Source organism: Lepidochelys kempii, chromosome 2 (genome assembly GCF_965140285.1).
Source record: "Lepidochelys kempii isolate rLepKem1 chromosome 2, rLepKem1.hap1, whole genome shotgun sequence".
In the NCBI taxonomy this organism is placed as follows: domain Eukaryota; kingdom Metazoa; phylum Chordata; order Testudines; family Cheloniidae; genus Lepidochelys; species Lepidochelys kempii.
In genome coordinates, this window is record NC_136381.1 from 265,274,479 (window position 1) to 265,296,959 (window position 22,481).

At 50.9% G+C, this 22,481-nt stretch overlaps 1 protein-coding gene across 3 annotated transcripts in view; it reads left to right on the forward strand.

Moving 5' to 3' along the window:
- PTH1R (parathyroid hormone 1 receptor) overlaps positions 1-22,481 on the forward strand; it is a 187,810-nt gene that overhangs the window by 78,003 nt on the left and 87,326 nt on the right. For all 3 annotated transcript variants that reach the window (XM_073334849.2, XM_073334850.2, XM_073334851.2), the window contains one exon: positions 20,492-20,588. In XM_073334849.2, the coding sequence (XP_073190950.1) occupies positions 20,492-20,588 (97 nt within the window). The remainder of the gene's footprint in view (positions 1-20,491; positions 20,589-22,481) is intronic.

The following is a 22,481-nucleotide window of genomic DNA, read 5'->3' on the forward strand; positions in this document are numbered from 1 at the left end:
GTTAGTCTTTAAGGTGCCCCGGACTCCTCGTTGTTTTTGTGGATACAGACTAACCCAGCTACCCCGCTGATACTTAGTAATGTCTAGCACGTCTCATCTTTCTATCGCAAAGCACTTTACAAACAAGGTCAGTACCATTCTCTGGGCATTATAGATGGAAGTGGATTGCCCAGGCTCATCCAGCAGCCAAGATCAGACTTGAACACAAGTCTCCTGAGTAGATAGCCAAGGCTATAGCCACAAGGCTAGACTACCTGCTACCTGCTAGAGCACAATCCTGACCTGAGGTGCACCCCTAAGGATGAGATAGGAGTTCAGCCCCCATGACCTATTCAATCTTTGGCTTCTCTGCTGGTGCTGCAGACAAAGGGGTCTGTTATTTTTATGATAGCACCTAAAGATCTGAGTCAGAGATCAAGCCCCTCCCCTCCATTGTATTAGAGATTGTGCAACGCATTACCCTGCCCCCATGAGACCACTGTAATGGAGGGCCTGGGGTCTGCCAATAAGGGATATTTCATGGCAAGGGAAAATGGATAAATCCACACTACCTCTGTGATCAGCTGAGATAGAGCCTCCGCCAGGCAGAGGATAAAATCTCACTCCTATAGCCCAGAACAATAGATACATCAATCAAAAGTCAATCCCCTGGCCAGGTGAGGAGATGCCTAAGGAAAATGGTGAGCAAAGTGGCCGGTGAAATGCTAGATTTGGGGACAGGACCGTGGGAGAGGTAATGAGGGGACGATAATCTTTATATAGGGGGTATGACAAGACTTTTGCATTGGCTCTGGGTGCTGCTTCTGAGCAAGGACTCCTAGTAACCTTGCCTCAAGCAGAGAATGAACTCCAACACTGGATCAAAGACTTGATAAGCAGGCCAGGTGAACCTTGAGAAGGAGGCACCGGGAAAGAGGGGTGCCTGCAGGGAAGAGAGGCAGGATGGTCAAGTGGTTAGGATGCAAGTCTGTGCTCTTAGAGGTTGGGTTCAACACCATCCTATGCCACAGACTTTCTGCAGGACTGTGGGTGAGTCACTGAGATTCTCTGTGCCTCGGTTCTCGGTCTGTAAAATGGGGATAGTAACACACTATGGTGTTTGGGTCACCTTAGCGAGATTAAAGCGATCAGAATCTGGCCTCATGTTATTACTCCTCAGAAATCATGACTTTAATAAGAAGCATTTCTTATGCCTGCTTTCTTTAATGGCTTTCATTTAGACACCCTGTCCGGAATCTTTAATTTGAAATTGACATGGTTTCAAGCCCTCAGGAGTGGTGAGCTGTGAAACAGACGCGTTTGCCTCCTGGCCAGTCCCAGTAGCCAGCTAAAGGCTGTTCAACTTGTCATTCCAACAGGACGCCCACAGAGCATATTGCGCTTTAAATCCACCCCCCCACCCAGCCCCTTAACTACAGACATGGGAAATGTTGCTTCTCTTTCCAAGGATCTAGTCCACTGATTTAACATAGCACTGCTTTCTCTTGCTCCTCCCGTGGCAGGAGGACACCTGGGGCTCAGGCAAATGCGGGCTATGTTTGTTTAGATGGCTCAGTTTACAAAGCAGAATACACTCAGCTGTCTTACATGACAGCAGCTCCTGGTGTTTAGAGATAAAGACTGAACTACAACTGAAAGGGTTGCCTGACGCTGAGAGGAGGATCGAGGCAAGCGGGGCAGTGAGCCAAGGCCTAAAGCATTGCAGCACTGGGGAAGAGACATCAGAGGAAGGCTCATTTTCAGAGCGAGGGTGATTGAGTCATTAAAAGCCACTGGGAACCTTGTGCTTGTATCCTCCTCTTTGATGACATCGCCCCTAAGTGTACGTGGAATCAGACATTTCTTCAGAGATTGCAAACCTATTGGGAGCGACAAGTCAAAATGAGGCCTGAAAAGTCCAAGTTTGCGTACTGGAGTTTCAAAGTGTTCACATCATCTTCCCGGTGTTTGGAAGGGGAGGGAGCTGCATGTTCCCTCTTGTGACTGCTCTCTGGAGCCCAGTAAGCTCCACCTCCCATTTGGTTCCCGCAAAAGAGCAATAAAAAGTCAAAATAAAATAAATAGAATCCATTCCCTCGTAACCCTGATAGCTGCAAAACGGTCTCCGGAGACAGGAGTTTACGAGGCCAATAAAGCTGAGGAACATATGCTTTAAAAGAAAAAGAATATTGTAACTAAGCATGGAGCGTGTGTTCTAGGAAATGGGGCCCAACACAGAGCCTTTCGGGGTATTCACTCGTATCATCTTTCAAAGATAAGAGAGAAATAGCTGCATCAGCCAAGACAAATACAAATCTGCAGTGTTAGACCAACCTTCACCTCCTTTTATGGTGCTCCTGATGGATCAGCCAGTGAAAAACAGTCAGACTTCAGAAACCAACAAAAGGAATCTCAACAACTAAAGGTCATGCAGCGGTCTCGGTCATGTTTCCTACTCTTGTCAATGTCAGGAGTCAAGTGCTTATGGAAACATCCTGGCTGTTCAAACAGATGTTACTAACTGCATCGTGATCTAGACCGGAATTACTTTAACCTGAGGAGTTCACTCTCCAGGCTTGGACCTTTCAGACACACGGTGCAGACTTACAGTGCTTGAGCTAAAGAAATTTCTCCCTCCACACGTGCAGTAGTAGGCTGTTATCCTCTAGCCAGTCCGCCACAATGGGAAGATGCGTCATGTCCTTGCCAGTGGGTTATACATGAGTCCTGAATGTTACTAAAGCTGATGCATGACTGCATGGTCTCTATACAACAAATCCATCATGTAAACGCAGAGAAAAACTGTCTGCTTTGGCAGGGCCGGTGAGAAGCTGTGTTGAGTTTTTGTCAGCTGCAAGCTGCTCATTGCATAGCTTAGCACCTCCTTGGATGTAATCAGAAATGCAGGCAATTTCTCTCTGAGTGCATCACTCCTAGGCGGGTCGAGCAGATGTTCCGATGCAACTTGTCCTGAGTCCGTGGCCAAGCAATGCGCGATGAAGGCTGTAAAACATTTATGCACTTTGATAAACACTGTTTGCCAGTCACAAAGCTCAGCGTCACCAAGATTTGAAGGCACTAGCGTGGCAAGAAGACCAATCAACTGGGTTGCATCCATGCGGATCGTATCCAGGTGCCTGAGAGCGAGGAGCTTACCAAGTGTCTTCCTGTGTGCACGCCACTGCTCTCTTTTTACTGCCTCAGCTCTCCAAGGAGACCAGGCCTGAGCTGATGTCAACAGTCCTCTCGATGGAGCTGCATTGATACCAGCTGTCAATCTGGCCTGTTAGGGGTGCACAATTTGTAGGGAGGAGCTGGAGAGTACGAGGAGCCTGGCTCATGCTCCCCACCCCAACCCCTGCACCTCATCCCTGGTACCCTGCTGAGGGGCCAGTTGCATTCCATGTGCTTTCCTTAGCACAGCGATTGCTCCTGGCTGACGCCTCCTGGTGGATTAGTTGCCCCAAAGGCAAAGCTGCAGCTGGTAAGTTACCCCTTTCTCGGGCCTTGGGCTATGAGTGTAATCAGCCACTGGTGTGGCCCGATGGGATCAAACTGTATATCCCCATGCAGTGGGTAGTTAATTAGTTAGCACCAACAACAGGGTGGGTGAGTCCCCTTGGTCATTCAACAGGTGAGTTTGCCAGCTAAGGGGCGGGACGCGGAATTGCAGGGTACTCGTCCAGCCACTCGCTTTTGCTGCTGTCCTTCATTCATAAGCCTTAGGCTGTGTGTCTGTCACTCTCGCTTGTTTGCCAGCCATTCGTGCAGCCTAAAACATGGCCACCCGCTGTATTGCAGATCGCGGGACGCAAATGCCATTTTGCCCTGTTGGCTGCATAGGCTGGAAGAATGTGCGAGCGTAACGCTGACAGACTCCGATTGGCGGCAGCCAGGATCAAAGCTGGGACCTCAGTGCATGAGACTCTAGTGTGTGAGACAGGTGTCTTTTAGCGAAGGTTGTCACTAGAGTGGGACAGAGCACCACACCAAGCTGGCATGGATTACACATGCCTCATCAAACTGCAGATTGATCAGGCCCTCGGAGAGAATCATAGAAACGTAGGGCTGGAAGGGGCCTCCAGAGGTCATGTAGTCCAGCCCTCTATGCTGAGGCAGGACCAAGTAAACCTAGAGCATCCCTGACAGGTTGGTCCAACCTGTTCTTAAAAACCTCCAGTGACGGGGATCCCACAACCTCCCGTAGTAACATGTGCCAGTGCTTAACTCCCCTTATACTTAGAAAGATTTTCATAATGTCTAACCTAATTCTCCCTTGCTGAAGATTAAGCCTGTTACATCTTGTCCTACCCTCGGTGGACATGGAGGACAATTGATCACTGCCCTCTTTATAACAGCCTTTTACGTCATTGAAGATTGTTGCCTGTCCTCCCTCAGTTGTCTCTTCTCTAGACTAAAGATGCCCAGTTCTTTCACCATTTCCTCCGAGGTCACGTTTTTTCCAAACCTTTGATCATTTTTGTTGTACTCCTCTGGACTCTCTCCAGTTGGTCCACATCTTTCCTAACATGTGGTGCTCAGAATTGGACTCAGTTCTCCAGCTGAGGCTGCACCAGCCCTGAGCAGAGCTGGACAATCACCTCCCATGTCTTAGACAGGACACTCCTGTTACTACACCCCAGAATGATATTAGCCTTTTTCATAACTGCATCGTATTGTTAACTAATATTCAATTTAGGACCAACTATAACCTCTGGAGTCTTTTCAGAAGTGCTACCACTTAACCCGTTATTCCGCATTTTGTAGCTGTGCATTTGATTTTTCCTTCCTCCGGATAGTACTTTGCACTTGTCTTTATTGAATTTCATTTTCTTGATTTCAGACCAGTTCTCCAATTTGTCAAGGTCCTTTTGAATTCTAATCCTGCCCTCCAAAGTGCTTGGAACCCCTCTCAGCCGGGTGTCATCTGCAAATTTTATCAGCATACTCTCCACTCCAGTATCAAAGTCACTAATGGAAACATTGAATAGCGCCGGATCCAGGATGGACCCCTGCAGGACTTTACTAGATACATCCTCCCAAATGGACAGAGAACCATTGATAACTACTCTTTCCGTATGGTCTTTCAACCAGTTTTGCACCTACCTCATAGTAATTTCATTCTAGACCACATTTCCCTGGCTTGCTTATGCGAATGTCATGTGGGATTATGTCAAAAGCCTGACTGAAATGAGTATATATCACATGTACAGCTTTCCCCTCCCACCCAGTTCGCTAGGCCAGTAATGATCAGGGTACAATAAGCACAAGATGAAAACTTGGATGGATATTAAATCCACGTATTAGCAGCATGGTCAAGGCAGGGCTTGTGTGCCCCTATTTCACCACCACTTCCTTTGCATCTTCTTCTGTACGTATTATTCAGATTAAAGTAGCACCGAGACACCCAAATTGAGATTTGTAATACTTGCTAAGCACTGTACGTATAGTGAGAGACAGCCCCAAAGAGCTTGCAGTCCTTATAGACAAGGGCAGTGTTTGTATCCTCCTTTTACGGGTGGGAAATTGAGGCATGGACAGATTAAATGACTTACCAAGAGTCTGTGACACAGCCAGGAGCAGCATCCAAATCTCCTGAGCTGTAGCCCAATGCCTTTATCACAAGACCATCTGTTATCACTAGGGTCACCCCCCCGCATACACACATCCTTCCCCATAGCTGCCTCTACTTCTAACTGCCCAGGCTGATTCCAGTTTCCAGAACTGTAAATCCCGCACTTTTCACCAGTGCGATACTTGGGGAAAAACAGTGCCAGCTCCCCTCTGTCCCTGTGGTAGATGGCTCAGAAGAGACGGCATCAGATTAGAATCCCGGATGAGGGTGATCTCAGCACGTCAGCTGTTTGGAATGCCTTGGACAGTTGTGTGGGAGATGGAGCAGAGTCTGGCAAATAAAACCCAGCAGATCCTTTTTACAACACAACAAAACCCCAGGCAGAGCAGAGATTCGTATTTTCCAAGGCCAGATGGGACCATTGTGATCATCTCGTCTGACCTCCCGTACAACACAGGCCAGAGACCTGCCCCAAAATAATTCCCAGAACAGATTTGTTAGAAAAACATCCAGTCTCAACTTCAAAATTGTCAATGACCCTTGGTAAATTGTACCAGCGGCTAATTACCGTCACTGTAAAACATTTAAGCCTTATTTCCAGTCTGAATTTGTCTAGCTTCAACTTCAAGCCACTGGATTGCGGTATATCTTTCTCTGCGAGACTGACGACTCCATTGTTAAATATTTGTTCCCCATGCAGATACTTCCAGGCCGCAATCATGACATCCCTTAGCTTTCTTTTTCTTAAGCTAAATAGATGGAGCTATTTGAGTTTGTCACTGTAAGGCGGGTTTTCTAAGCCTTTATCATTCTTGTGGCTCTTCTCTGAACCTTCTGCCATTTATCAACATCCTTCTTGAATTGCGGGCATCAGAACTGGACCCAGGATTCCAGCAGCGGTTACATCAGTGCCAAATACAGAGATAAAATATTCTCTCTACTCACACTCAAGATTCCCCTGATTATGCTCTTTGGCCACAGAGTCACACTGGGAGCTCATGTTCAGCTGATTATCCCCCATGACCCCCACATCATTTTTAGAGACACTGCTTCCCAGAGCAGAGTCCCCCATCTTGTAAAGATGGCCTGCATTCTTAGTTCCCAGATATATACATTTGCATTGAGCCGTATTAACACGCTTCTTGTTTGCTTGTGCCAAGTTTACCAAGCAATCCAGATCTCTCAGGCCCAATAACCTGCGCTCTTCATTATTTAGCACTCCCCCAATGTTTGTGCTCCCTGCAAGCTTTGTCAGTGATGATTTTATGTTTTCATCTAGAACAGTGATTAAAAATATTAAATGGCCTAGGGCCAAGAACGGATCCCTGTGGGACCCCACTGGAAACACACCTGCTCTATGATGGTTCCCCATTTTGAGACCTATCAGTTAGCCAGTTTTTAATCCATTTATCATGTGCCATGTTTCTATCATTCTAGTTTTTTTAATCAAAATGTGGTGTGGTACCAAGTCAGGGCAGGATTTGCTGCCTTGGCTGTGATGTCTCCAAGGAGTTACATTGTACGTTCTGCCTCCTGCAGCCCATGTGCCAGAGTGCAGCCCCCTGAGTCCTCTTGCTGGAGCAGAGGCAGCCATCTGTGCAGGATCAGGTGAGGGATTGAGGATGTGGTCTAGAGAGTGGGATGAAACCACCAAATTCCCATGTGCTTTTCAGCTGGGGCGGCCGGGTGTGCAGGGCTGGGAGGTGAGTGACACCTCCCACCATTCCCCTCTTCCTTTCCACCAACCGCCTCACCCTTCCTTTCCTTTCCAATTCTTTCCCCTCCTCCTTCGCCCCCCGTTTCTTCTTCTCCCTGTCCTATCCCATCCTTTACATCCCTAGCCTTTAAATGACATTCTCCCCTTCCTCTTGTAATGACTCCCCACCAGTGGCATAGAGGGGAGAAAAATAAGCACGTGCAAGGACAGAGAGTCATGGGTCATATGTCCTGCCCTAGCCCCCCTTCCGCCCCCCACGCAGTGCTGGAAGGGGCAGAGCAGCCTCTCGGCCATGGCGAGATCATTCCTGTTATTGATTTGTATTGCCGCAGCACCTTGGAGCCCCAATCCCGGCGCAGGACCCCAGTGGGCACAAACCCAGATCAGAAAGAGCACCCATGGCCCCAAAAGCATGCCACGGAAGCAGCCGTACTCTTGCTAAGGCAGGGAATAACTGTCAGGAATCATTTCCATGCTGATGCACTCAGTGCCGACAATCCAGCCTTGCCGCAGGGGCCCTCTCCGGCCCCTTGACCTCTCCTATGGGCAAGGACAGAATCTGGGGCCAGGATTTTTCCCCGTTGCTCTCTCGCCTTTGTCCCCCACTCCTCCCTGCGTGGGCCACCGCTTAGCTCCCAGACCCCCTTGCCCTTCACTCCTGGCAGCGTGGTGGCTACTTAGCTACTGCAGCTCCTGCCGGGCCAACTGGCACGCCAGCTTTATTTATTTTAAACTCTTTCCAGCATGAACATGACAGGAAATAGATCTCAAACCATGTTCTTTATGATGGAACTACTGCCCGTGCACTGAAAACACAATCACGCGAGGTGGACTAGCTGATCCCACCTCACCCCCTGCCGATCGGTTTGTGTTCACAACAAATGCTACCAGGTTTATTATTTTGCTTGGCTTTCCTTGCTGAGACTTGGGTGAAGAAAGAAAGAAAGAAAGAAAGAAAGAAAGAAAGAAAGAAAGAAAGAAAGAAAGAAAGAAAGAAAGAAAGAAAGAAAGAAAGAAAGAAAGAAAGAAAGAAAGAGTGGTGGGGGTGGACCCCACGCAGCAGCTAAAATTTCCCACCAAGTGTTGACAGCTCCTGTGATTTTACCACACATCTTGGGATATATTTTTTGTGAAGCCCCAGCTTCCGGAGTCAGGTGATTAAGCGAGATTTTCAGCTTGTATTTAAAACCAAAAGTAACTTTCTAGCCCCACCTGTGCAGAAGAAAAAGTGGCAAAAACTCTAAAGGTTCAAAAGCCACAAGGCAAATAAAAAGGACCCCAGATTTATTATTATTTGCATCTCATGAAGCATCGGATACTGGTCACTCTCCAAAACAGGATGAGCCACTGGTCTGATCCAGTCTGGCAATTTGCACTCTGCTATGTAAGTCCTATCAAGGGTTGTATTGTAGAGGATTCTCCATCGCTGGACATTGTTAAGTCACGATGGAGTGTTTTCCTAGCAGATCTGCTTGAGTCAAGCAGAACGCTTGCACTTGAAGCAGGAATTAACACAGGGCGGTCCTATGGCCTGTGTGACGGAGCTCAGACTGTATTACCACAGTGGTCCCTTCTGGGCTCTGAGTCTGAATCTATGAATGGCACCATGTTTATATATTTCTACATGCCCAGTGAGTTCAGTTTACAAGCAAAAAGAGGGCTATGTTAAGAACCTCCTACCCTGCAGCTTCAACCTGGGAGCTGAGAGTCAAGCTGGGTCATCTCCTTCAAGTGCAGGGTCCCTAGTAATAAAGGTTGCCAAGAGTAAATTTGTCCTGGGTGCTCCCCCATTGTTCCCAAACATCAATGGGCTTGCTTTGGAGCTTAGTGGACCGGCAGCAAGAAAAGGGGCCTGCTCCAGTGACTAGAGCACTGGGCTACGAGTCAGGAGATGTGGGCTCTAGTTCTGACTCTACTGCTGATCTGCTGGGGGACCTCGGACAAGACATTTCACCACCGCTCTCTTTTCTATGCAGGGAATCAGGGCTTGTCTACACCTACAGCACTGCAGCAGTGCCACTCTATGAAGACGCTCTATGCCGAGGGGAGAGAGCTCTCCTGTCATCATAATAAAACCACCTCCGCACACAGCTGTAACTGTGTCAGCAGGAGACGTTCTCTTCTCTTCTCTTCTCCGACAGAGCGCTGTCCACAGTGATGCTTATGTCGGTGTGACTTAGGTTGCACAGGCGAGTGATTTATTCACACCCCTATGATTTATTCACACCCCCTGAGCAGCATAAGTGATGCCGACATAAGCTGTGGTGCAGACATAGCCTCTGTCTCCCACTATGAGTGTGGATCATGTCTATGCCAATGGGACCCCGATCTTGGTTGGGATTCTAGGTGCTACTCAGCGGGTTCCCTCTCCCTTAGCTCTGTAGGGCTCACACAAGTTACAAACCCCTCTTCGTGACTTGTGTCAGCAGTTGTGATTGAGCACCCACCAGAAGCAGACCTGCTGAGTTAGAGGTGATCAAAAAATGTCCATCTCAATTTTTAGGGTGGGGGGGTGGACAAAATGGCTTTTCCATCAAACTGGAAACTTCTGCAGGAAATGTCCATTTTTAATAAATGTTTTTTTGGAAAACAGAAAAACATTTTCCCCTGAAGCCAAAATTCTTCATCTGCCCCGCACTGCCCCCGACATGTTTCATGGGCGGGGGGAATTCCTGGCTAGTTCTGCTGCTGAGTGAATACAAGTTCATTTCTACAATCATTTGTTAAGAGTAGAACACGTGGAGTCACTGCATGTCTTTACTGATTGGATGGGCTCGGGTTGGGGGCGGGTACCTCTCACCTGCAGCCAATGATGGAACTGGTTGATGCAGTTGGCCCAGCCAATCAGCTGCACGATGTCTGTGGCAGAGCTAGGCTTTGAACCAGTCCCCAAGATGTCATCCGCTGCCTTTAACACAAAGCCACCCTCCTTCAGTCCCCGCCGTGGTACATAAGCTGCCGTGCTCTGTATCACTGGAGAATACGGCCGTGTTTAATCCTGACGGATGCAGAGAATAGGTTGCACGGGACAGACACATGCCTGCAAAAGTGGACAGGGCGTGAGACAACGAACGACAAGTCCAGTGCACCAGGGCTCCAGGAAAGCGCTTCCATCGGCTTCAGTGGGAGACGCAGACGTGCAGGGACGGTATAATCAGCCCTGGTCCACATGCCGCGGGCTTCACCCAGTTCCCTCTTTACCAAGCAGGGCCTAGATCCTCAGCTGGTGTCAATCCGCCCTGGTCAATTAGCACCACGGAAGTTATGCTGGTTTACACCAGCTGACGCTGCTGGCCCCAGATCTAAACGCAAACACAAAGCAGCTTGGGAACGGTGAACCCCTCCAGCGCCGCTGACCGTAGCCCTTGGGGATGTAGGAGCTCCTGATACACTGCCGGTGATCTCTGCTGCTGCAATGCTCTGGGCAGCGTCTGCTCCAGCAAGAGACACCAGCCCTGAGCTGATGTTCCAATTCTCCTTCTCCATTGCGTCCTCCGCCCAGCTGCTCCAATACAGAGCAGCAAAGGGCCTCACCGGGCTTGGTTTGCTGATGAGCTCTCCCGCCACGCCCTGCCATCCGAGCGGCAGACCTTAGCAGGCTCCTCCACACCGGATAGCTCACGACCTCTAGCTTCGTTGGAGCCAGCCAGGTCTCCGGGACCGCAGAAACTGGCCCGGATTTGCATTCAACACACAGGAATGCGGCATTTCGACCCGGCGTGGGGATAGCACCTGATCTGAAGTCACTGGAAAAGCTGCCGTTGGCCTCAGTGAGCTTTTGATAAGGCACTTAGAACCTGACCTGTGGTGACATTTCTGCACCCACGATTCACCCCTGGGCTCCGCCGCATTGGCTAGCCTGCCACATTCTCACTCCTATCGGATCCACCTCTGGGGGGTTTTTTTTTGGTAACTATCAGCACAAATTGTTTAATTTCCCCCTCTGCCCCAGGAAAACAATTAGTCATGGTCCAGACAGCACGTCCCCCACAGCCCCTTGCATCGGTAAAGTAAGCCGTCGCAACGTTTTAAACCTTAACCAGGAATCTACTTGCTCTTGGCTCTTTTTTTGACCCACTGCCAGGGCAGCTTCACAAAAAGGATAGTGTTATTTCTGAAAATGAGTCCCATAAACAAGGATGAATATGACCTCTCCGCTGAGACTTTGGGTTTACTTTAGTGGCTGGGAGATCGGCCAATGAAATGGAAATACCAGAAAACATTATCATAATTACCCTGTGGCCTCCTCTGGGGGCAAGGAAAACCTTTTTATTTTCCAGGGTCTGGATAGAATCACTACCGAGCCCTCCTCCGCCGAGCCCTCTGCCCGCTGTGCCATTCTGCATTTTGCTAACCCCAAAACGGTTCCTCGAGCCTTCCCTGCAAGCAACGTTTTTTTGGCAAAAGGAGGTGACGTGAAGCCAAGAGGTAAAAACCATTGACGGAGGAAAAAAATTACCAGCAGATGTCATCTTGATTGCAAGCTGTTCAGAGCCATGAGAGCTGCCCAGTCCCATCCCCTCCCGCACTACCGCGAGTCATCCTTGGCTTTGCTCTCATCCTGAGTGCAGGAGGGTCTGCGCTTGGGTGGGGGGCGAAGGATGTTTTTGCGGGGGGAGTGAAGTGCAAACATTAGTCCCTAAACTCACCTGGTGAACTGGAGGCCCATATTGTCCCCTAAGGTTGCCTTAACTGCAGCCAAGCTCCTGAGCTCCACAGGGCTAGAGCTGGACTCCTGCAAAGCTCTCAGCACCACTCAAGCTCCCGGTTCTGCAAACCTCCACTTGCATCCAGGCCACGTGCAGTTGCACTTGGTGCGCATCCCTTGCGTAGGCGGGTGGCGCTGCTATTTGCAGCCATGCGACTTACACCTGTCAGGAGCCGAATCCCTAAAGGCCTAGCGCCCTTGCAGATCACCCGCCGCCCGGCTGGATCTCTGGATGGCTTCTTAAGGATAGTCAGCGTGTGTCCACCACCGGCGATCGGAAGCTTTGGGCTGACGAGAACTGGGTTAAGATATGTTGGTGCAAATCATGGCTTATCAGGGGTTAGCCCATCGCTCTTCCGGGGTTGCACTGGGGCAGCTGTGCCAGCAGATAGTGGTCACCAAGTGGCTGTGGTTGGTGCAATTCTGTGGTTTAGACAAGGCGAGGGGGTTGGGGTCTTTCCTTTCTTCTTCTTAGCATATGCGCAACGTGCCTCAGGTGGCAGGTGACCAGGATTCATCCCCAAATCTGGTTCACTGGTTGGATCATTAGCTTCCCCGGCCCGGGCCAGGTGCTGATGGGGAGTGCGACGTGAACGCTGATCCATGTCCCCTCCCTCCCCCGGCCCCGACTTTCCTTTGAAGCCCTGAGGCACAACTGTAGGTGAAAAATAGCAAGTGCTGAAGAGCAGAATCTAGATCGGGGGTGGGCAAACTTTTTGGCCTGAGGGCCACATCTGGGTATGGAAATTGTATGGCGGGCCATGAACGCTCACAAAACTGGGGGGGAGGTGAGGGTTCCAGCTGGGGGTGCAGGCTCTGGGCTGGGGCTGGGGATGCGGGGTTGGGGGTGCAGGAGGGTGCTCTGCGCTGGGACCGAGGGGTTCGGAGGGCGGGAGGGGGATCAGGGCTGGGGCAGGGGGTGGGGACATGGGAGAGGGTGAGGGGTGCAGGCTCCAGGCGGCTCTTACCTCCAGCAGCTTCCAGAAGCAGCGGCATGTCCTCCCTCCGTCTCCTACATGGAGGCTCAGCCAGGCAGCTCTGCGTGCTGCCCCATCCGCAGGTGCCACCCCTGCAACTCCTATTGGCCGTGGTTCCCTGCCAATGGGAGCTGCGGCAGTGGTGCTTGGGGCGGAGGCAGTGTGTGGAGCCCCCTGACTGCCCCTATGCAGAGGAACCAGAGGGGGGACATGCCACTGCTTCCGGGAGCCTCACGGAGCAGGGCAAGCCCCAGACCCAGCTCTCCAGAAGGCGCTTGAGGGCCGGATTAAAACGTCTGGAGGGCCGGATGCGGCCCCCGGGCCGTAGTTTGCCCATCCCTGATCTAGATGCAGGTGCATGAAAAGGAGGGTCATCTGTGATCGGATGAATGTAGCCACTGCAGCAGGAGGCAATGTGGCCTAGCTGATAGTGCACTAACTTGTGACTCAGGAACTTAATCATAGAATTTAATCATAGAATATCAGGATTGGAAGGGACCTCAGGAGGTCATCTAGTCCAACCCCCAGTTCAAAGCAGGACCAAGCCCCAATTTTTTCCCCAGAACCCTAATTGGCCCCTTCAAGGATTGAACTCACAACCCTGGGTTTAGCAGGCCAATGCTCAAACCACTGAGCTTGGGTTCTATGCCTAGCTCTGACCCGTTGGGTAACCTTGGACCTGCTTTGTGCCTCAGTTTCCCTGTTGTAAAAAGAAGATCGTGGTATTGACCTTGGTTGTAAAAGCATGTTGAAATCTGCTGATGAAAAGAGCTGGGTACTACTGCGTGTATATGGCTGTCCCAGTGTATCTGACGGCTTTGTGTGTTGGGCCTCCCCATCTGTGCCCGCTCCATAGAGTATGAGAGTTTGTCACAAACTGAGCTCAACCTGGAAGGCCTTTTGCTTTTAGCCCTAGAGGTGCCCAGTTCGGTCCTGGCATGGGCCAATATGGAGCTGTGGTTGCAGCAGCATGTTCGTGATCGAATGTGACTCTGCGTTTGGCTCAGTGCTACCCACAGGAAATGCCCTGTGTGTGACTGGCTGTTAGTCGTCAGTTAAACTCAATGCCCATGTACCTCGGCCAAGAGATGGGGAGAAGGCCATGCACCTCCTGCACTGCTGTACTGCACTGGCTTGCGGCTGGTCGAGCCGTTTGCATTTTGGTAACAATTGCTTCTCTCTCTAGCGGTAGGTCTTTGCTGGGCCAAAAGAACCATCCCAGAATCCCCCCACCCTGCCCCCTGTTTTACAGATGGGGAACTGAGGCACAGATCATGCCAGCAGGATTTGGGAGGGGCGCCCAAAGTGGCCCAAAGCCCAACAGGTTTGGGTGCCAAGAGTGACACTCCTTGGGCCTGTTGCTTGGAGGGGCCCGGGCTGATCCCCTGCAGCTCCCATCGACCTCAGGTGAGGCTGGGATTGCTCAGCCCCTCTGAAAATCAGGCCTCAGGGGTCTCAAATTGGGCAGCCAGAACGGAGGCCGCTCCAGACCAGTGGCCCCTTTGCAGACTTTAGTAAGAATCCTTATGGCCCAAACCGCAGCACTTCTGAAAATCAAGATTGGATCGAAAAGATCGGCTCCAGTTCAAACAGGAATTAATTTGGGGAAGTCTTATGTCCTGTGCTATACGGGAAGTCCAACTAGGTGATCACTATGGTTCCTTCTGGCTTTATAGTCAATGAACCTAAATAGTCTATTAATTTTATGTAGGTGTCTAACTTTAGGGGCACTCCGATTTGAAAATTTTGGCCTACTGGCTACTAATCTCATTAGCAGGGCCATTCTCAAATATTTTTGGACCAGAATTTAGGAATGCTCATCATAAAGGAGGTCTCACTAAACCCACGGTGACTGCATACGTATGTTGCCATAGATTTGATCGGATTGCAATGAAAACAGGTCTGGTTCTTTATTTCCATCTTCTGCTGTCATGCTGAAAGCATGTTGTCCAAGTACAAGAGAACCAGGAAGTGAAAGTGACAACCAAATAGCAGGAGAAAGTCAGCAATTTAGTTTCACGATCCAAATGGAAGGCATGGATGGTTTTGTGGTGAGGCACTGGACCGCAGTGTGGTCAACGCTTGTATTTTTACTAGGTGTTTCACAATAGTTGGTGTTTGCTTTAAAGCCCCAGCTTCTGGAGTCACGTGATTCCCTGAGAATCTCAGCTGTCATTCTGGGGAAAAAAGTATGTTTCTAGCTTTTGTGGTAGTGGAGAAAAGCTGAAAAATGTGACCTTGGTACACCCTATGGGATCAACCCCCAAAGGCATATCAAATAAATGCCCAATGTCTTTTTTTTAAATCTCAATTTTTGAAGCAATCTCATGATTTTGCGGGGCCTGATGCATGATTTTTGAAAGCTTGGGGTTGGCAAGACTGGGGCTGGGATGTAGAAAATCTGCATTCAGTTCCCAGCTCTGCTGCAGGCTTCCTGTGTGACTGTGGGCGAGTCACTTAACTGTTCTGTACCTTAGTTCCCCTTCTGCGAAAGGGGGATAATAGAGTTTCATGTTTATGTCTTGTCTATTTAGACTGTGAGTTCTTCTAGGCAAGGACTGTGTCTTGCTATGATACATGCAGTGCCCAGCACAGCGGGATGCTGATCTCGAATGGGGCCTCTAAGACACTAAATACAACAAATAATACTAATCAGAGAGAAGACAATAAATAAATAAGCAACCCTCTTAAGCAGCGAGAAGCAAATTAGATTTGTGTGTCTCCCACCCCATTTAAATCATCAGCTAAAGGGACACTAGGAACGGGTACAGAGAATTTCAAACATACAGGGCCAGATTCTGGTGTAATGCCACCAGTTTCGCTGGAGTCACTTTGGGCTTACCCAGGTGTAACTGAGAGCAGTACCTGACCCAGGGTGATTATGTTTCCCAGGTAACGACGCTTTAGATGCAGACTAGCCAACTGCCTGGAAAGAGATGCCTTTACTTTGCATTCACGTTAAGGCTGTTTTGATAGCCTCTGCCACTTTTGAGGAAGGATTTTATTATGGATGTTATCCTCTCTAATCTGGTCTCGCTTGCCTTGTCTGTCCCATCACTGTAGAATTAAAGAACTACACGGGGTACATTTGATCTACATGTTGAGGCCCCTGGCAGTTCATGACCTTTCTGCTTTTCTCCCGTCCTTGCATATGGGATAAACATCTATTTATGTATTTATGTTTATTCTCTCCTACCATCCTCCATCATCCTGAATCTGATGGAAATGCTCTATTGAAAGGGAAGATTCTGTGTCATACATTATGTATGGCCAGACTGTGGCTCACGCTCAGCTTCCAAACCGATGTGTCTAAAAGCCTGTGCGTGCTTTACTATTTAGATTGCAGTAGGGCCTGATACCACAACTGAGATCTGGGCCCCACGGTGCTCGGTGCTGTACAAACACGTAACAAGAGGCACTCCCCGCTTGTCTGAATAGACAACGAGGTTTTGCCATCCTGGGAAAATATTTGAGATTTTGAAGGATTTTCCCATCCCTAATCAGGACAAAAATGTCAAAATCTCAAAACTGTTCAGGAGCCAACAAACGGAATTTTTTTTTTTTCAGTTCGGATCAGGCGAAATGTTTCATTTGGTCATTTTGAAACAATTCATTTCTATTTCAACCATTTTTTATTTATTTTTTTTTAAAGATTTGTTTCTATCTTTAGCTCAGACTTCTGAACGAAAAGTCATTTCAGACGGGGAAACGGGGACTTTTCGTTTAGAAGACGTCAAAATGAGGTGTTTTGACAATGGCAGAACTTCCCCCCCCCCTTCCTCCCTCACGTTTTCAAGTTGGGAAATTCCTCCAAACCGACCCTTTCCCGTGCACGGTTTTGGTTTTGATGAATCCCATGGGAAAACAGTTTGCTGAAAAATTCCCAGCCAGGGAAAGGGACTCACCCAAGGCCAAAGGTATACAGGCAGCTAGCCCAAGCGGCTCCCCCCGACCCTGCACTTTTTAGATGCCAGCTCTGCTTGAGCTAATGCTTGTACGTCTGTCCGGACCAGGAATCACCCTTCCCAGCTGCTGTGCAGACGTAGCCTTAGGCTGGAAGCTTTTGGGGCACGGGCTGTGGCTTGCTTTGCATTTACACAGCCCCCCTGAAAGATTCCATGACACATCCCCATCCTGATCTCCTGCTTGCTTGTGCCTCTCCAGGTCCCGCACCTCTCCTGCCCCCTGCAGTTCTAATGGGGCTTGTTCACCCCCCTCATCCCAAGCGGGAAGGCTTCCACGCTGTCTCCAGCAGGGGGCAGCGCTTCTGGGGGATGCACGTGCGGGCAGAGGATAAGGGAGCCTGGCTGAATGGCAGGAAGACAAATCTTTGGTTTTGCTCCCATGAAAATGAGCGTTGGGGTAGGAAGCCGGGTGCAGACTGCTCCCCGGATTCGAACCACAGCTCCGCTCTGCCCCAAGGGGACTCTGGCAACAGGGCCCAAAGGGAAGGGGCTACTCCGGGTAGCCAGGATGCTGCAGGCTGGGCTGGGTCAGGCTTTGCAGCTGGCACATGTAGGAGGAACCCAGCCTCCCGTGTGCAAAGTTTACAAGCTCGGTTTCCTGAGCCCTCCGGACTTCGGGGGTAGGGGCTGGCAGCCCGGCAGCCGGCTGTCAATGTTTGTTCTTGGATTTTGGATGGGATGTTGATTGAGGCAGGTGCCATGTGGCCCAGGGCCTGCCTGAGGAAGTTGGAATAGCACAGCATGAATGGGGGCAGGTTGTGGGATTTAAAGGGGCAGGAGCCCTCTATATTTTTAACTCCATTGGTATTTTGAAGCATGGGGGAGTGGGAGGGGTTGGAAGGCTGGAATCCCAGCTCAGCTGTTCCCTGGTGTTATATTTATCTGTGTTCCTGTATTTAAGTATTACTCAATGGGATTTTTTTTAATAGCTTCCTCTAGCTTCCTCCCTCCGTGCTGCAGACTTTGGTGTCCTGCCCTAGAAATCCCTCCCTTTCTGTGTGTGTGTAGCTCTCCGTGGTCTCTCTGCAAGATCTCGAGACAGTTGCACATGGCATCTCAGAATGGATCAATGGGGACTCTAATTATGATGTAAGAATAACTATATCTAGGGACCGGTGAGGAACCAGGATGTCGTAGGTGGCTGGGATAGGAGTCTAATAGACTGTAGAGCAGACATGGTGGACGGGCTGGTGTTCCTCTGCTGGATGGGATCAGAACTGCTCAACTGTGGGTCCTCTGCCCCGTGCTGTTTAAGATGGGATTTTCAAAGCAGCCTAGTCTATCCAAGGCACTTACACAGGCCCTGTTACTGCAGGATCTCAGCATCTCACAAGCTTTAATGTACTTACACTCACAGCTCCCATGTGAGGCAGGGCTGTGTTATTATCCCCATTGTACAGAGGCACAGAGAGGCTAAGGGACTTGCCCAAGGTCTCGCAGGTAGTCTGTGGCAGGGGAGGGACTTGAACCCAGACCTCTCAAGTCCTAAGCCAATGACCAGCCTCTTAAACGCACAGATGCCCCTTCAGCTCCTAGAAAATCCCCCCTTAGCTGACTTGTCTCTAATTCACTGATCCTCCCACTACCCCCTCCCCATCCCTGGATAGGATGTATGTGATGGAACAGCAGCTCCCCGCTTTGCACGCTGTGCCACGTGCGGGTGAATGCAGATCCTCGGGCCGTAGAATCCTCGCCCGCTTCACCAGCTGAGACCTTCCGTAAGCTCACTTGCGTTACTTCCACCTCCTCTTCCTTTCCGCTGCTGGGGAAATCTCAAGCTCTGAACGCTGCACGGCTGCTGCAGGTCAGGATCCTCAGGGAAAAGGAATGGACTGGTAACAGGGGTGTCGGAACAGGGGGGCCAAGGCTCTCTCATTTTTTGCCATGGGCCCGGCCCCCTGCCCCTCCTCTTCCCCCCAAGGCCCTGCCCCCAGAAGCTGAAGCCCGGCCTGGGTATGAGTGGCCCAGGGAGCCCAGACAGCTGTGGGGAGCTGCGGACCCTCCACCTGCTGAGGGGGCTGGGGGCAAAAGCAGTCCCCAGCCCGTGTCCCTAACCCCCAGGCCACCCACCCCGGGCAGGTGGAGGCCCCGGGGGGGTGGGGATATGGGCTGGGGACTGCTCTCGCCCTCCCTCCCCGCCAGGCAGGTGGCGGGCCCGAGCTCCCCGGCCTGGCTTCAGCTTCTGGCTTGGTGGGGGCTCTGGAGAAAGAGAAGGGGCAGGGCCACAGAGGGGGCAGGGCCTTTTGTCCCCCCGCCCCAGTATTAGGAAGACTCCATTCCCCCTGGCTGGCAAGCATTTAAACTCAATTAGGCAAATTCACCCTGATGTCCTATGAAAAAGAAATCTAGCCCGGCACTTGTAATCCTGCAGCCGACAAGCCCATGGGCTGGGAGGGAGAAGTGTTTGTCAAGCTGATCCTGTCGACATCGGTTGAGATGAAATGAGATGGACAGAACCGCACCACGTCAGCTTAACCTCTGGGGACGGTCCGGCGGGCACAAAGCTGCAGGGTTTGGCATATGTGCTAGATTGCTGGCGGAAGGAGAGGCCCACTGCGGAAGCTAAGATGCTTGGTGCTGGAATGGGCCACCTAAGAGGTTGTGGAATCCCTGTCACCGGACGTTTGTAAGAACAGGTTGGACACAGGATGGCTCAGGGATGGTCTAGGTTTACTTCGTCCTGCCTCAGTGCAGGGAGATAGAGTAGAAGCCCTCTCGAAGTCCCTTCCAGCTTTACGTTTCTGTGATTCCATGTCTTTCATCTGTGCAGATCCCTGGTGGACTCCGTAAATGAAGCTAAAGAGGGGTTCTTTGCTCTTTACCTCTCAGCTCCTCGCACAGATATTGACCCGCACAGCACAATATTAGTTAACAGCATTGGCCATCTCTGCTCACTACTAGAATGTCCACTCTATTGTTACCAGAGCGAGCTAGATCAAAGCTACCTCAGGTCTGTCTACACAGACAAAAACCCCCTAACTGTCCAAGCTGCTCTGACTAAAGACGGATGCCTAGCGGAGCAGAGCAGGGATTGCAGCTTGGCTCCTCCCCAGCTCACCTCTTGGGGGGTGGGGAGGTGGGAAGTGATGGACTGGCCATGGCTTGCAGATGGGCCTGGCTGACTCTCTAAATGAGACGCTGTTGCTCACACCACAGTTAGGGGTGCAATGCTGTGGACTGCGTTATTGCAGGAGGCCAGGCCACATCATCCTGATGGTCCCTTCTGGCCTTGCAGTCTTGCTCCGGGGAGGAAGTAAATTACTTCACCTCTTTTGGTGGAGCAGCTTGCTCCCTCTGCGTGCCCAGCCAGCTGGAGAAGATGGGGGCAAGGACGCAGGACTCCGAACACTTGCTCACAGCGGGGAAAAGCCTCTTCCCTCTCCACAGCGGCCTGACTCACAATCAGAGCAGTGAGGGGAGTGTAACAGGGCCTCTGAGAGCAGATCCCTTTGGGAGGCTGTGGTGAGGGGCACCAGGGATGCGCAGAGCGACAGTCCCCGGGGCAGCCTATTCTAGCTCGCTGCTCCGTCTCTGGCCGCTGACGGACCGTGTGCCTCTGTCTTCCTGCAGGTGGATGCTGACGATGTCATCACCAAAGAGGAGCAGATCTTCCTGCTGGTAAAAGCCAAGTCCAAGTGCGAGCGCCACCTGAAAGTCAAGGTGCACGGTGAGTGTCCGCAGCGGCGGCTGGGCGTGGGAGCTGAGCGCAGGCAAGTCGCACGTGTGCTGTCCCCGGAGAAGGGGCCTGGCTTGGATCAGCGTCTCTTTTCCACTCGCTTTCTATTTCAGGCAGCTAACTGCTGCCAGATGGCAGGAGGGGGCGGGGAGAAAACACTCTCATGTGAGTGACTACATCTATGGCCTGCCTGGAGTTCACAGCTGTGAATTATTGGAGCGGTGGCTGTATGCTAAGGCAGCGTCCCACCCAGCTAGCGCTGCACAAGCTGTCTGGCCCCCCTTCGCGCTCCAACCACACATGGGGTTCGGAGGATCTAGCCCTCCCATATCACACAAATAGACACGCCCCTCCCCCTCCCCACACACACACCTTGCAGTGCTGCAGACCTACCGCCCCGAGATCACTTGCTGGCAAAAGCCTTCAGCACCTGAGAGCAAGGAGTGGTTCAGGAGCAGATGCATCCGGACATCTTGCCTTCTGGGCATCCCCCCGTGGCACGGAGACATAAAAATCCAGCTCGCTCTTTATTTCAGGCCTCCACCTTTCCATCAGCAAAATCCCCAACCCCCATTCTCTGTACCTCCTTGTTCTGTGTCCCCTCCCCCAGCACTGCCCAATTAACACCTCGTTAAACAGCACACCTGCTTTACCCAGGTGCTCAGGAGACCATTGCATTTGGTGGAATCTTAATGCATTGAATTGCTATTTTAAGATTATTGCAGCAGACTTTTAACCTCCTACCACGAGACCACTGCCCTGTGCATGGACCTCCCATTGCCCAACACTCGCTGTCTAACCCCCACCAGACTGCTGGTGTGCAGAGCCCACGACCTACCGTGCTGACCCGTCCTGTCTCACTGTTCCCTTGTCGTCTCCCACCTGTCTGCAGCCACCTGTTGCCTCTTGTCTTAGATTGTCAGCTTTCCGGGGTAGGGACTGTCTTTGTTGTGTTTGTACAGTGCCTAGCTCATGACTAGGGCTCCTTGGTGCGCTGGTAATATGAGTAATAGTCATAACAATTAAGAGGGACTAAACAAGACAGCCTCTCCCTCCCAAAGTCTAGAAAAAGAGTTTACAATGGACAGGCTTTACAGTGTACAGAAAGCTTTCCTGGGAAACATCTGCCAGTCTAGAAAAGCGCTCCAGTCATCTAGAACAGATGTGACAATCGAGAGCTCCCTTTGCAAGCTCGAGGAGGGTCTGATCAGATGGATGGGTTGAGGCACTTTCTGTCAGGAACTGTGGAATGAAAGGCTGGAGCCTCCGGTCTGTTAACCCGAGGGAAAGGCACTGCTTGCGGAAGCAGCCGCCTTTGCATTCAGCAGGTTTGTCGGCTCCTTCTCTTCTTTATTGTAAGGGACTCCCGTTGTCTGTGTTCAGTTTGCAGCAACGGTGCCCAGGGTGCACATCCTGCAGCGAGGGTGCTTGTCAGCCAGATGGAGGTGCTCAGTCTGTGACCTGCTACCTCACCAGAGGCTCAAACCATGAGCGGTGCGCAGTTCTCTTTGTCAGAGCGATGCACTGGAATCTAATTAGTCAAAGGCCTCCTGAAACTTGCAGCCAAGCAGAGGGGTTGGTTAACTGGGGGTGGGGGCCCGACCTGCAGCCTTATTTGTGCTTAGCACTGTTGTCTTTTCAATCAACGGCCCTTAAGAACATAAGAACAGCCCTACTGGGTCAGATCAAAGGTCCATCTAGCCCGGGATCCTGTCTTCTGACAGTGGCCAGTGCCCCAGAGGGAATGAACAGAACAGGTCATCATCAGGAAAAACTATTTTAGGGTGGGGAAGCACTGGAACGCGTTACCTAGGGAGGTGGTGGAATCTCCTTCCTTAGAAGTTTTTAAGGCCCGGCTTGACAAAGCCCTGGCTGGGGTGATTT